The following is a 15,610-nucleotide window of genomic DNA, read 5'->3' on the forward strand; positions in this document are numbered from 1 at the left end:
AGCAAGCTCGAAGAAGGTCAATATTGGGGGAAGAATATGAGCTAGAAGGACGAGGTTCAATCGGGAAGAAGACCCCCTTTTATAGGCCCTCCAAAATTCAACCGTTATGTGCTCAGCTCGCACACAAGCGGTACTACCGCTCGGGCGGTAGATCTAGGAAAATAGGGCAAAGGCTAGGAACCTTGGGGAGGTAGAGCCGCCAGAGCAGTACTACCACTCATCCCAGCGATACTACCGTGGGAAGAAGCAAAACACATGAGCAGAGGAGGTAGGGCATAGCAGAGCACGACGACAGTACCCCAGCAGCGGTACTACCGCCCGACCGGGATGGTACTACTGCTTATGGGCGGTACTACCGCACCTGACTGCCGCCCTACAACCGCAGAACCCGACACGAAAACAGAACCCCCAGAATAAGCGAAAGTGTGTGCAGAACTGGAACAACAGAAGTACCGCTTACAAGCGGTACTACCGCCCGACTTGGACGGCACCGTCACTCAAGCGGTACTACCTCTGCCTAGAGTGATACTACCGCAAGGGTGCATCAAGCAAGCCCCTAAGCAACACAGATGCAGCAAGAAAACCAGAACTGCCATAACTTCTGCATATGAGCTTCGAATTGAGCAAACTCAAGCTTGTTGGATAGATGACGACGAGTACTATCCAAATTAGTACTTTGTTTGGATATAGAGATGTGAAACCTCTATGAATGAAGAACCGGCAAAAACTCAAACATCAAAAACATCATAGAAGAGGCATGTGAATTCCATTTTCGATGAACTCGAGCTTGTCAAGAAGACCACCATAAGCTCTAAAACTCACACCAAGAAAAAAATAAACAAGAACCAAGAAAGATGATGCAAGGATGCAATGGTTTGAAATCTCGACGAACGATACGATCAAGCTATTCACTTGGGAGCCCCCCTTGATAGTACGACAATCGATCCTATAACCCGGTCTCCCAACTACCACCATGAGAACATAAAATAGAAATCCTATCAAGGGCAAACATTTGCCTTGCACATAGTCCACCTGAACTAGATGACGACGATCTTGACTTCCTCAAGTTGGACCACCTTTCTTGATTGTGTTGGCTCGATGAAGACTAGTTGATTTCTCCCCTATACGCCACTATGGATGAGCCACTCTTCAACACATATTCACAAGTCCATTGTCACCACAATGGACGGCAAGCTTCAAGCATGATCTCTTTGTGATGCTCCACTTAAATTTGCACACCGCAATCCTGATGACGATCACCACTTGATGTCATCTTCCATGGGATATATGATATCATCCTTTTGATGCACAACCATGGAAACATACCTAACCCCACAAACAACTCTCACATAGACCACGGGTTAGTACACAAAGCGTAAGACAATGCTTACCATACCATGAGATTACTTGACCCCTCTTGGGGATTCAGATCCTCTAACATCAGTAGGAAAGTCAGGTATGCTATAGGACCCTGACATCCTTTCGTTGTTTTTTCATGGTTTGAAATATAACACCGTGATTTATAAACAGTAATTACCCGTGAACAGTAATGAATCCACGTTGATTTTATTAACAGTGCAATGTCTCTGCCTTTCCTTCTCTGTTTTATACAGAGAGGACACTGTATCTCCCTGACTTGCCTCCTGCATGTCAGAGGATCTGGTTCCCCCTCTCAGTACATCTTGCATGCTTTGTGTGTTGATCAACTTGATTCATTCTTTGACTTAGTCTTGATCAACCTTGTATCATGTCTTCTCTATGACCAATCTTTGGATAATTCCTTGAATAGAACCTTGGTCAACACATAAACTCCTTGAAACCAACAAATGGACTTCAAGAAAAGTCTATGGACAAATCCTTTAAATATACCTCAAGGCAACCATTAGTCCATAAAGGTTGTCATCAATTACCAAAACCAAACATGGGGGCACCACATGTTCTTTCAGATGGGACCTTACTCTTCCCCCTTAGAGTTGTTGTCAAATAATTTGTTTTCTCCCCTCCCAAGGCCATAAGGGTGCGATATATGAGAGAGAAAATTACACAAACGTCCAACTATGTGTGTCAAAATTGCATAGAACATTTTTTCTTAGGGTTTGTTGCAGAAAACGCCACCTATTGGTGTAATCTATTGCAGTTAGGTCTAATCCATAATTCGATTCTTTTTACATATCTCTAATAGATGAGCCTCGCTTGTAGGTGTACATGTGGCAATAAAAGCCAAGTTAGCCGCCTTGGACAAAAAAATAAATCTAATTCAGTAGATCCTGAAACCATGGTCCAAATGAGTCAAAAAAAATTCCAAATCAATACTTGGTTCATATATTACTTGCAATTTTTTTTCTAGAAAATGTTGAATTTTCAACAAAAATCAACTGAGCCAACAAACTGCCAGTATCTCCCAAATGTCAAAATAAGCTAAAAATTCTCAAAACAGTACTAGGTACATTGTACGATCTACTGATTTTTAGATTATTTTAAATGTTAAGTTTTAACAAAAAATTATAACGGGCAACTAAAACTGTGAATGTTAGTAGTTTTTCTTGGTCGGCTAATGCCATAGGTTTTTTCTTTGCCACGTGTGCACACAAGAGGATTCCGCTCATCAGGAATCACGCTAACATAGTGAAACAATGGATGAAAGATTACTAGATGGTGTTTTGTACAACAAACCTGAAATAGTAAGTGTTGTATGCAAAATTAACCCATCTGGAGTATTTTCAAAAGTAGCTCAAATGCCATTTTGAATATGGCCTCCTACTTCGCACTCTATTTCGATTTTGAAGAAGTAATGTTATCTTCCCTTATGAAAACCCTTGAGTGGCTTGAAGTTCCTGATTTAAAAATATTTCAAATGGAGTTCAAATCATTTTCAAATCCCTTTTCATTTCTTTGATGGAAGAAGTCATATTATCTTCACTCTAGGGTTTGTTTTGAATTTAATCTTTTTGAATTCTATGGAACTAAAAGCAAGAAATGAAAGTTTGGGAAAGTCCTTTTATTACCTCTTATTTAACTTTAAAAAGTTTCAAATTTCACTCAATTTCACACAACAAATCACACAAGCAATCATTATTACTTAATTAATATAACATTCCAAAATTTAGAATTTTGGGATGTTACACCCACACGTCTGGTGGGAGCGACAACCGCCCACACGTCCTATAACACACAGACACCACGTCACCGCATGCATGCATGTGAGAATCTTTTTGGATTTCCCTTTTTAAATCGTTTTATCTTTTTAATGAAAAATTCGACTGAAGATTCGTTTTCACCATTAAATCCATCACGCGAGATCTTCAAAACTAGATCTCATATCAATATGTTTCGACGACTTTTAAAAGTTGTCATGTCTATTACACATGAATTGCCATGATATTTACACTGAAGTTACATGATATGTTTCAGCTATTTTTTTCTATATTTAAAATTAAATTTTGTTATATTATAAAGCGAGGAATTAAAAACTAGACTTGCCATGAACCACAAACTAAAATTTCTGTGATACATGCACTTATAATTGCCATGGTTCATACAAAAAATAATTTTCATGGTCAAAGTACTGGAATTGCCATTGTTAAAATACTAAAATTGTCATGATCTATAAATTAAAATTACAACATGGCAACTTTAGTGTAACACTATGACAACTACAGTGTAAGCATCATGGCAACTTTTGGCCAAAAAAAATTGTCGAAACATATTAACATGAGATCTAGTTTTGAAGATCTCATCGAGACAGGTTTAGTGGTGAAAACAGTTTTTTAATTAAATATTTTAATTAGGAGATAAAACATTTCTAAGCCAAAAACCAAAAAGATTCCCGCTAATGTCAATGTGTTTTGATGTGGCAAAATGAATGATACTAGAGGCGTTTGGGCCATGTTGCTTCGTGCCACACGTGTGGGCGTTAACATTTATGTTTTGTTATCCATATGCACGAATAGAACGTAAGGGATGGAGTGGTTTGCGGGGTTCCCTATGTCTCGCCTTACGCAATCAACAGTGAGCTCTGGCTGAAGGGAATGCCCAACTGGGCCAGTCCACTTGGTGTTCCGCCCGCCAGTAAACGAATTCAAAATTCTGGCGCACGCTTCCTTCTCCTTTTTGTTATACTAGCTGAATGCCCGTGCGTTGCCACGGAGCAACAAATTTAGGCAGTGCTAGGATCCTATACTGATGGCATGTAAAACCTCAAGGCTGCACACTACAATCGTACCCACCACCATAGAACAACCTACACTCTTCTAATTTGACAACATTTTCTCTGCCTCTACCACTATCGATAATGCATGAATTAGTGAATCCAATGATAGTTATATTGCTTTGGAATATATTTACCATCGAAAAGATTATTTCCCTCTGAAAAGAAAGAATTTGAATACTGTTGAACATACATATGCTATTCAGAACCATATAGAACATATACTATTCAAAAACATATTGCATACTTTGATCTTATTGAACGAAGTTGGCAGAGTATATGAAGTTCATCTGTAGCTTCAAGTTTGTACAAATAAATATAGAAATATACAGAAAACTTAACCAGAAAAAATATGCCACACCATCAAATAAACTTTGAAGAAATTTTGTGAACATCTCGCTAATGATATCATGCTTCTTGCTCAACTTGACCAGACACATTCAACCGCATGGCCCCATCGTCTGCAACACAACTTGTGCATGCAAGTTGATCTTCTCTTATATCTGTGCATCTGAATGCTTCTTCAATGTCACCCTTGAAGGTGTAACCTCATGGGCGAAGACTTCGACACCACATTGCCAAATTATTGACACACTCATCTGAAACAGTGAGTAACCACATTCATTTTTCCTAGTGCTATAAGAAATGGCAGTCTATAATAGTCAGGACTAATTTGGCTTATGCAAAGGAACAATAGCACTATCCATGTAGGTTGATATCAATTTCCAACAGACAAAGTCAGATATCTCTACTATAAATGTTCAAGTGTATGTTATAACAAATCCAAATTAGTATGACTTCAAAGAATCATGTAAGGTCAATAGCAGTTATTCGGAAAACGAACATACATTTCTCTAGAAGTAGAAATACCGATTTGTAGCATTGACAAGCCAACCATCTCAAATGCTACAAATATAAATAAATCAGTATAGGTACATATGTATAACCTTTGGCCAACGATATAGTACAGAGCCTTGATTTTGTACTGCTAGGCTCTCCTATTCTGATAATGGAACCCATGTGCCCATGTGTAAAGTACTGCAAGATAAAGGGATTAATTGCACTAAGCCTTCTCAAATATGTATGCCCCATTATCTATTATTCTAGTAAAAAAGAGATAAACAAAGAAGTTTTTCATTTAAAAACTATAAGAACATGTGTGATGTTCTCACCAGCAATTTTCTCAGGTGTTACGACATTTTCTGTAGAAAGCCTACAATAAGCTTGTTGTTCTCCAGCTGCTTATTTTTCAGGGACACCTTCTTGTTCTTTATTCATAGAGTCCCCTTCTTCCTTATCCTTTCCCCTTGTTATAATCCTGTATAGTAGAATTCCTGCCATCAGTGTGCAACACTGATTAATTGTATGCTAATAAAAGAATATGTAAGGTACATAAGCGTTTGTATAGCAAAAAAAGAAGAAGCTCTGTCTAGCTAAGCTGTGGGTTAGTGGTTAACATGGATGAAAAAATACATGACAATGATAGCAAGAAAAACAGTCATGCATCAACAAACTAAAAATACGGGAAGTTTCAGCGCTCTAGCTCCCTTGTTCATTGAGTGTGCAGAAGGGTCGAATGATCCATGATGCTGAAAGTGAAATAAAGTTGACTGCATTATGAGCAAGATGACAGGGCAAACTGGAAACGGCGACCAAGATCAACAAGCAACTATATTAGTGAACCGAGTGATCACAATTTACAACTGATAATTGATGGTGCAAAAGTACGCGAAAAGTAAAGAAACATGTCCTGATGTCCATAACTCTCTGTTCTGATTGCATTATTAGCAAGTTTATTTTCTTCCTGCTTTCTGAATTTACAATTGTTGCCAGTACAATTTTTGACTTGAATATATTACTTCAGTTTGGCAAGAAAAGAATTTCTGCTGAATTGTGTGATAAAAAAAAATGGGAGATGAGGAGCAATATAAAGTGGGAGATGGATCAACTAATGAATAGAACGGCCAATGCACCCTTATACTAATTAAAACATTGGAGTAACAAGTAAGGATAAATTCATATACATAGAAGTGGGAGGTTTCTGAATTTGGAAAGGGGCAAAAGACCTCACCCATTTGATTCCATGGTGGAGGCTTGGAGCAGCCTCCGATGCACCTACTTGACCGACAAGATGACAACGAGTGGCGCTGTGTAGGGTTGTCCATCGCCGCTGTTCTTTTCCTCACGTCTCAAATGGGCAGCTAATAACATGAAGAAATAACACTGCCTAATATATTGCAAACCAAACAATCACACAAAATCTTTACTGGAGGCGGAGAGGACACATCTCAGATATCCCCAACCTGCCATTGCCGGAGGCCGGAGTAGTGTTGTTGAACAAGGTCCTCATAGTGGCGGACTCCTCCTCTTCGAGCTAGTCCTCACCACCGCGACCGCCCATGCTCTCGCCGCCATGGCGTTAGGCGCGCGGCTCGAGCAGATTACGGGGCGGGGGAACTGGAGCTCGCCTGGGGGGCGGGGGCCGCCGCGAAGGCGCCGAGGGGGAGGGGGTCGTCGGCGCCGAGGTCGGGCATCTCCGGCACGTACTCCACCTCCACCTGCAATAAACCATGGCGTTAGGCGCGACTCGAGCGGATTACGGGGCGGCGGACCCGGAGCTCGCCTGGGGGCGGAGCTCAGGTTCGGGGCGGGCCGGAGCCGTCGCTGGCTCCCGCGGCCCTGCTCTTCCTGTCGCTGCGACAGGGTGGCCGCGCCCAGTGTCCCGCGGCTTGGGACTCACCGCGTCTGCCGCGGCGTCGACGGCGGTGGAGGTGGCGGTGGTCAACAGAAGCGAGCGAGGCGACCCCCTGCTCCTCAGTGCGTCTGCTGCGCTCCTTCCTCTCTCTGGCGGCGACGGTATTTGGCAGGAGAGAGACGAGATTGGGAGCGAGGGCTCAGGGAGAGGTGGGGGCGGTTTATTCTCTCAAAAAAATTGAGCCACGATGTGTGGGATCGTGTGCTGGTTTTTTTGGTTTCTTGTGCGTGCGGGATGCAACGTTTTTCTTACTGCGTGCCATCGAGGGGTGGATGCATCGTACGAGGCGGGGGATCGAACGAGGTGGTCTAACCATCACGACAACTACTGCAGATCCCCCTTTAATAATAGAGACTAGTGTATATGTACGTGCAATGCACGTCTTAACAGTATGATGTGATTTCGACAAAAGAAAAAAACATACATTACTTTGAAAAATGAATTCCGAGCGAATTTTTTTTTTGCGGCGGGAAAAAGTATATTGTTGATGTATGCAGAATAACATTTAGAAATTTACTACTCCCTCCATTCCTAAATACTTGTCTTTCTAGAAATTTCAACAAGTGACTACATACGACGCAAAATGAGTGAATCTACATTTTAAAATATGTCTACATATATCCGTATGTTAAGTTCATTTGAAATGCCTAGAAAGACAAGTTTTTGGGAACGGAGGGAGTAATTGGTAGTATAATACAAACACCACCCGCTGTCACCCAGAAATTTTCGAAGAATATAAACAAAGATGTACGTGGTGGAATTCACAAATTGTTTATTTCAACTTTGGTTTCTCCTCCCGGACCATCTCCCATGGGCTCAAAGCCTGTTCTTTTTTTCACTCATCATAACCTGACAATTGCAACATGGCAGAGCAGGCATCGGTCTTCTTTTCTAGGAGGTAAGTTGCGATGGTTCCAGAACCCGGTAGATTTAGCTACGGGCTACTGTTCACTGCGAATCCCTCTAATATTAGCCGTTAGATTTAGGAGATCAGTGGTTGGGATTGATGCCATAGGGGCAATCCAAACTCGTACACTATATAATAAATAATACTAGCAATTGGCACGTGCTTTGCACGTTTATAGCATGCATGTCAAGGATATTGACTTCTTCAATTTTTAAATAGCTAAAACTCATTATTTATTTTTTCTAGTCATGCAACCATTTATGCTTTCCAGTAGCTATAACTCATTTTCGGGATGTTGCTTTCCATTAGCTTTACATGTTTTTTAGCAACTATTTATGCTTTTTTAGCAAGGTTCTGGCATCAACGCGCCGGTCATCATCTTATTTCGTAAAATATATATGCTTGATAAACGTGTAGCACTTGACTATAATTATCTTTCTTGCTTATATACAATTTTTTATGTCGCATTTTCCCTTTCTTCGAGTGTATATTGTGGAAACTATTATATTTGTGCGGATCTTTGGAACATGGCGGGCAATGCATCCGAATTGAAAATCAATTAAAAATAAAGATTCAAAACTTTCTGAAACTTATTTAACAAACATGATCTAGCATAATACTCGTGTAAAAAGTTTCACGGGGGAATGACTATCGTGGTATCCTCGGCAACAAAAAACCACAAGTCCAAAAAATATGAATAGTAACTTTTATATAGTATCAGTTTTGTTTTTTCCCCTGTCCAGAACACCACGCTTACACATGCAATGCACATCTTACAGTCATGGAGTGATTTTTTTAGAAACTTGCCGAATGTAAGTATAACTTTTTTTAGCAAGTATTATTTTTTTAGAAAATTTAGTATTTTTTATTGAGGTGAGACAATTTTGTAAGTATTGCTGAGGTGGCAAGTATGGAAGCCCATCCTTATGACACAGAGAAGAATTTGCAAATTCTGCCTTGGGCTTAGCTCGTCCTCCACTCAATCTGCAACATGGCCCAAGATGTATCACGTATTGGGCCTCTTTTCTGGGAAGTGGGAAGGCGATGGTTCCAGAAAACCGTGGAGGTTGTTACGTTCTACTGTTCATGACGAATCCCACTGCTGTCAGCCGTTAGATTTAGCGCACCAACGGTTATGATTGATGCTTTAGATCCAATTCAAAACTGGTACACTATATAGATAGTATAGATATAGATATAGATATAGATAAAAAAAGTATAGATATATATGAAAATGTCTGTAAACCCGTGGGTGTACGTACTCCCGCTCATTATATACCACATAGATGCATCTTTTATGCCTCTTTATTATTTTTCATGAAAAATTCATGTGAGTCTACATATTTTTAAAGGTTTACGTATATACTGATTTGTTTATATGTGAAAAAGTCTATTACAGAAAGTACGCCACAAATGATAATTTTTCAATGAAACTCATAATAAGGTATTTTAGAATATTTAATGAAGTATATTGAGAATGATAAAGAGGTATAATCAACATGTATACGAGGTATATTAAAGATGGGAGTACATACTCTTAGGAGTACAGAAAATTAGTCCTAAAAATGTTGAACGAGTATTTGAAAAATGTTGAATAAGTATTTAAAAAATGTTGAACAAGTATTTAAAAATGTTGAATAAGTATTAAGAATATTGAACAAGTATTTGAAATAATGTTGAATGAGTATTATAAAATGTTGAACGAGTATTTGAAAAATGGTGAACAAGTACTTGAGAAAGGTTGACGAGTATTTGAAGAAATGTTGATCATTTATATAAATTTTTTGAATAAGTATTTGAAAAATGTTGATTATGTATATAAAAATGTTGAACAAGTATTGAAAAATGTTGAACAAGTGTTGAAAAATGTTGAACGAGTATCCGAGAAATGTTGAACGAGTGTTTGAAGAAATGTTGATCATGTATATAAAAATGTTGAACAAGTATCAAAAAATATTGAATAAGTAGTTGAAAAGATGTTGATCATGTATAAAAGAATGTAGAATGAAAAAAATAATGGAGAAGATAAAAGAAATAAAGAAAAGAAAACAAAAAAAAAGAAAAAAAAAGGGAGAAAACCGGCTCTGACCGCCTCTAGTAGGTTGCGATCCTACTACTAACCAAGCGACCATAGTGGTTAGCTGTGCCGATGTTTGCCCTCGCGACCAGGGGCTCGATACTTGGGGTGCACTCTTTCTTCCCCATCTTTTTCAATCTCCGCGCATTAAATGAGCCGGCTAGACACTGTTTTCTCCCCTATTTCTCGCCTTACGCGAGCCAACAGCAGGCCCTACGCACCTGATCAGCACTGACTCCGTATACAAACGAGATAAGCAAGGGAGCTACACGATGACATGAGCAGGAAGGGATAAGGCAGGGGAGAGACAAAGTGTGTGGAAGAGACCAGAGGACAAGCCAAAGATGAAGAGCGGTGCACCGGGCCACATTCCATGTGTATGAGGCCGTGGAACTCTCCGCGGCATGAGCCAAGTTAAGCTCGAAAGTGTGCAACATGACCCATGCTGCAAACCGGTTGGGTCAAGAATTGCTCTGTGTGCGTTGAATCAAGCTCGGATCTTAAGTCGTCAAGTCGCGCCGGGAGTTATCGGTCGGGTGGGTGCTAGCGTTTTTATCCCATCTCATGAATATGGGCATAAATATAGGGAAAATGATGCGGTTGATTGTCCACCACAAATCTCGAAAGGTGATCGGTCTCTTTTATGCAATCTACAATCTCGTTGAAAAGAGAGGGAAAAAAAAATACAATCTCGTTGAAAAGAGTAGCAGTGCCGAACGTCTCCGGCGCGGTCCGCAGTTGTGTACCACGCCCCGTCGGTTTCACGGCAGCAGCCTGCAAATCGCACCCGTGGCTCGGTTCATCGCGACCAGAGCAGCAGACAACCCAAACAGGTCAGCGACACCGGCGACGCAGCAATAACCCACTCCCGGCGAGGCCAACCACAAAATTGACCCTCCAATGGCGTGCGCGTGCTCCCCCGAACCCCGGCTCATCGCAAGCGCGTGATTCATTCCGCGCAACCTCCATTTCCATTCCACGGCGTTGGTGCGGCATTGCCTCCCCAGTCAGTCCGCCTCTCCCCCTCTGTCTCTCTCGTGTTGTTTATTCTTGCGCCCCGACACGGCAGGAGGAGGAGGAGAGCACCGAGGTTGAGTTCCTTGCCGCCGTTCCGTGGGTGATTCTCGGAGCCCGAGTTGCCGAGGTGCGGGTCCGGTTCGTCTTCTCCCTGGGGCCTCTTCTCCAGGTACGGACAACTTTTCTCCTTATTTCTTGATTCCTTTTCCATTTCTTGTTCTTGCTACCTGCCTGGAAAATTATTCAGCTGGTTCTTTCCCGTTCATGTTCCGGTGATACTGAACCACCCTGGCGATTGGTAAATCCCGTGCTTGTGTCTCAAACTCTGAAACCATCCACCTGAAATCCATCAGTCTCTGTTCACGTGGAAACCCCTGCTATTTTACTGTATACTGTAACTCTGCAAGCATCTTTTGAGAAGGAAATAAACATGCTAGCATCAGCAGTACAGATTCAGGGACTCCCAAATCTTTTTATGCTTCCTTTCCTGAAGGTCTACGAACCAACACAGAGTTATGTACAGTAGATGATAAAATTAAACATGTCGAAACCTTCATCTCTCCACAACCTTTTGCGTTAATAGTCAAAGTTGGGGTGACAATTAACAAGTCAGAGTTGCATCAGGGCTGCTATTAAGGCCGCCCTAACAATTAACTACTAGTATTAAGATTATCAAAAAAAAAACTACTAGTATTAATAAAGGCCGCCCTCTGCCTGTCCTTGTCAGCTACTGATAGTAGAAAACAGGGATTCCTCCACGCTCCGCGGATCGTGCTGCGATCCACTCACGGTGGCAGCATGTGAAACCTCACGCACATTTCCCTGCCATGTGATTAGAAAACAGATGTTTTTAGGCCGATCTGGTTCGGGGTGCCGGCGTAGAACTGTCGTAGCTTTGCTTGTCCGCTGTGTAGCATTGCTCTGCAACTTTTGCTAGAGGTCTTGGACTTGTTCATGGAGTACGGTCACTTGTCTTTGCCTGTTGTAGTCTGCTGGGACAGTTGATTAGGACGTGACCTTTGTAGGCTTAACACTTTTCTGACCCTCTTAATTGATGAGTGATGGAACATAAGGGGAAGATGCACTCATCCTTTTTCGGCGACAGAGACAGTAGGTAGAGCAAATGCACTTATGTATGCTTTGCTTGTTCAGATGGGTCCAAATACTTGTGGTCTATGCTTCATTCAGACTTATCAGGATGGTAAGACCTTATAGTGTGGTAATCTTTGCATTGGCACACAAAAGAGCTGACTTATGTTGTTCATTCTGCAAGATTCTGTAGTAGAAGACTAGAAATATAAAACATTATTATGGTCATTTTTGTCAGTTGTCATTTTGTAGTGTTATCTGCAAACTGTTGTAATTTGGCAGAAAACATATAATAATATCAAGAATCTCACTACATGATCTCTGACCTGCACCAACTTGATTTGAAACCACTTTCTCTCAAAAGCACGATGAATTTATTTTGAAGTTCAGACAAAAAAAATACATTTGAATTCAATCTTTACTAATCTAACGTGTGTGTTAATTTATCATCATTTCGCATTTGAAGGTTGAGCCACAGTAAGTTGAAGACATCATGTTCCGTAGGAAGCACGCTTCTCATTTCAATTCAGATGATGCTGAGCAGCGACAAGCAAAGGTACTATTTGAAAGTCAGGTTTTGGTTACTCTGTAGAACTATTACCATGTAAAGTACATGTTCTAGGTACTACTAATATATACAATGTTGATGGATTCATTAGTTTCTTTCCAAGGAACGTTGATAACATATGCACCAGTAATACTCTTAATGTAGTTGTTACTGCAATATTAATACGATCCCAAAAAAAGAAAAAGAAAATGAGATTAACATGGGAAAGGTAAAGAAAAACTTAAAAGTTTCAGTGTGACAACTTCAGCTTTTTACCAAGCTTCCATCTCATATGCATATCTAAACAAGTTAAAATGTGCAAAACTTTGAACCTGAACATAGCATAGTAGCCTGAATGGTTCTGGCTTAGTAAATGAAGACCAAAGCCAGATACATGTAAGTAATCACCCATATATTATCTATTTGTTGCGAGACAAACAGTTTGACATACTCCCTCTCAAAGGATGGTCACATCTTATGTTGTGATAGGAATGATACTGTGACAATATGTACTGTATCTTTTCATAATTTTTTGTGGCCGTTCAGATCTTACATTGACTACTGAATGAAATTTAGTTTTGCACAAAAGCCCATAATTTAGCATTTTTAGGAGTGTGAAATGTCTGACTACACAAGCTTTTCTACATGTGCTTTGATACAAATGTATGTTGTAACTGATAGTCTGATACAACATAGCCCCCTTCCGTACCATAGCCTACAGGAGCTTTCTTATGAATTCTTTAGATGTTTCCAGTTAAGTGGAAGCCCGTAAGCAATATCAATATGGAAGCCCGTAGTTCTTGTCAAAGACAAAACTACCCTTTGGTATCTGCATCTTTCGTTAAACATATATGCTATTTTTTCGTCCATTTCTCATGTAACAATCTTCTGTGAGCAGATCAACGAACTGAGAGCTGCACTTGGGTCTATGTCTGCCCGTGGCGAGAAGTACTGCAGTGAAGCATGCTTGGCAAGGTATCTCGAAGCACGCAACTGGAATATTGACAAGTCTAGGAAAATGTTGGAAGAAAGTCTCAAGTGGAGGGCAGTTAGCAGGCCTGAGGACATTCGCTGGGTAAATATGCGCTTTTCTTCCTTGCAATGCTCAAGTGATTTCTTTTCAAAGACAGTCAAGTAACCAAACATTCTTTTGATTGTTTTCATTTTCATTTCAGCCTGATGTTTCTGTGGAAGCAGAAACAGGTAAAATGTACAGGGCAACTTTCACCGATAGAGAAGGGAGAACTGTCGTTATTATGAGACCTGCAAAGCAGGTAAGCACTCACTGTTTCTTGTGGGCCTATGGCTTCCTTAACCTTGAATTCACCTACGTAATATTTTTTAAACAATTTCAGAATACATCGTCTCATGAAGGGCAGTTGCGGTATCTTATATATACCCTGGAGAATGCAGTTCTCAGCCTGCCTCAGGGTCTAGACAAAATGGTGTGGTTGATAGACTTCACAGGATGGACACTGGCCAATGCAACCCCCATAAAGACGGCCAGAGACAGTGCAAATATCCTGCAAAACCATTACCCTGAGAGGCTTTCTGTTGCGTTTTTGTTCAACCCCCCCAAAGTATTCGAGGCTTTCTTTAAGGTGCCGCCTCTGAACATCGATCATCCCTTTATTACTCTGGTTCTGTTCAGAAAGACTACCGAAAAGAGCTACGGCTATATTCTGTGTTTCTGATGTTCCAACTGAAATGTTTCAAATGGTTTCAGGTTGTAAAAGTGTTCCTTGACCCGAAATCGATCCAGAAAGTCAACTTTGTGTACAAGGACAAGGAGGAAAGCATGAAGACAATGTACAAGCACATTGACCCAGAAGTCCTTCCGGTGGAGTTTGGAGGGAAGAACATTGTGGTGTACAACCATGAGGATTACTCTAAGTTGATGACAAAGGATGACATCAAAACAACAACCTTTTGGGCGGCAGATGGTAGCCATGCCGTAAACGGGGGCTCGGTGCCTCAGGTTATACCGCAGTCGTCGCCAATCGTTGCTAAAGCAAGTTGAGGAACATCTCGACGAGCCATCTCACCTGCTATTGCAAAAGTAAACCGAGGAGCTTCAGCGAGCCAATGTGACGGTTCACAGCTCTAAAAGAGGAATATATCGATACCTTGAGGATGTTTGGATAAATAAATGTAACTGCAAAATATCTCGCTTGTGATGTTACAAAAATAGTTATTACTAGTATATCCCCAAACAAGTGGTCTCACAACAGTTCCATATTCCCTTGGCCAACAATTTGAAACACTAAAGAATAATTCACCTATTATTTAGCTGTCTTCCATCTGTATTTTACACTTAAATATGTAATATGCAGCTGCCATTTCACGAATATTAATTTAATTTGTTTTTACCATTTAATTTCCCCAAGTAACTCCATATATATCCCCTGCAAAAAAAAAAACTCCATATATATATGAAAAGATGATGGTCACAGGGAAACCTCATGTCCATTATCTATTTTTAATATTCATATTAAGCTGCTTTTCTCTCTGGTTGCAAACTCACAATCAATTCATAATCAATCTCGTGATCTTGTCGGAGTGACTAGGATTGTGAGGCAAAGTTTGCGGAGACAATGGTCGAGCCAAGAGAGGGGACACCCATGAAGTGTTCAAGGACAGAAGTGGGTGTCGAGGCTTTGGATGTTCATTGGTGTCTCCTAGACCTAAAATTTATGTCTAATCTGTCGGCTTCCTCTAGGGTGCCGTTGATGTGCACATACCGCATAGTTGGAGCTATATGGGAGACCTGGCCATAGCTGTTAGCCTATTAAAGTTAAGGTTGTGGGAGACGGAGGAAGACGAAGAGTGGCTTGGCTAGCGGATTTACTAGTTTTTTTTTTGATAGCAAGGGACTGCTGGAAAATTCGAATCTGAACCCGAGCTTATCTGCACCTGCGCTCACGAAAAAAATCAAAATAAATACTAAAAAAATTCAAAAAATTCCAAAAAAAAAATTGTGTGGTGGACAATTTGATGCGTGAGGTACGCTC

The 15,610-nt window shown here is 40.7% G+C and overlaps 1 protein-coding gene across 1 annotated transcript; it reads left to right on the forward strand.

The window, feature by feature from the left end:
- The first annotated feature begins 10,670 nt into the window (after positions 1 to 10,670).
- LOC119294885 (phosphatidylinositol transfer protein PDR17-like) lies at positions 10,671 to 14,884 on the forward strand. Its single transcript, XM_037573161.1, has 7 exons — positions 10,671 to 10,933; positions 11,016 to 11,132; positions 12,519 to 12,608; positions 13,498 to 13,674; positions 13,775 to 13,873; positions 13,955 to 14,200; positions 14,326 to 14,884. Exons 3-7 carry the CDS (start codon positions 12,546 to 12,548, stop codon positions 14,617 to 14,619), a joined length of 879 nt encoding a protein of 292 aa, XP_037429058.1. The 5' UTR covers positions 10,671 to 10,933; positions 11,016 to 11,132; positions 12,519 to 12,545; the 3' UTR covers positions 14,620 to 14,884.
- The last annotated feature ends 726 nt before the right edge of the window (positions 14,885 to 15,610 follow it).

This window comes from Triticum dicoccoides, chromosome 4B (assembly GCF_002162155.2).
Source record: "Triticum dicoccoides isolate Atlit2015 ecotype Zavitan chromosome 4B, WEW_v2.0, whole genome shotgun sequence".
Classification (NCBI taxonomy): domain Eukaryota; kingdom Viridiplantae; phylum Streptophyta; class Magnoliopsida; order Poales; family Poaceae; genus Triticum; species Triticum dicoccoides.

Coding starts and splice junctions, on each gene's coding strand:
- LOC119294885 (XM_037573161.1), top strand. CDS start 12,546: ATGTTCCGTAGGAAGCACGCTTCTCATTTCAATTCAGATGATGCTGAG. Junction 12,609..13,497: donor CTGAGCAGCGACAAGCAAAG/GTACTATTTGAA, acceptor TTCTGTGAGCAG/ATCAACGAACTGAGAGCTGC. Junction 14,201..14,325: donor TATTCGAGGCTTTCTTTAAG/GTGCCGCCTCTG, acceptor AAATGGTTTCAG/GTTGTAAAAGTGTTCCTTGA.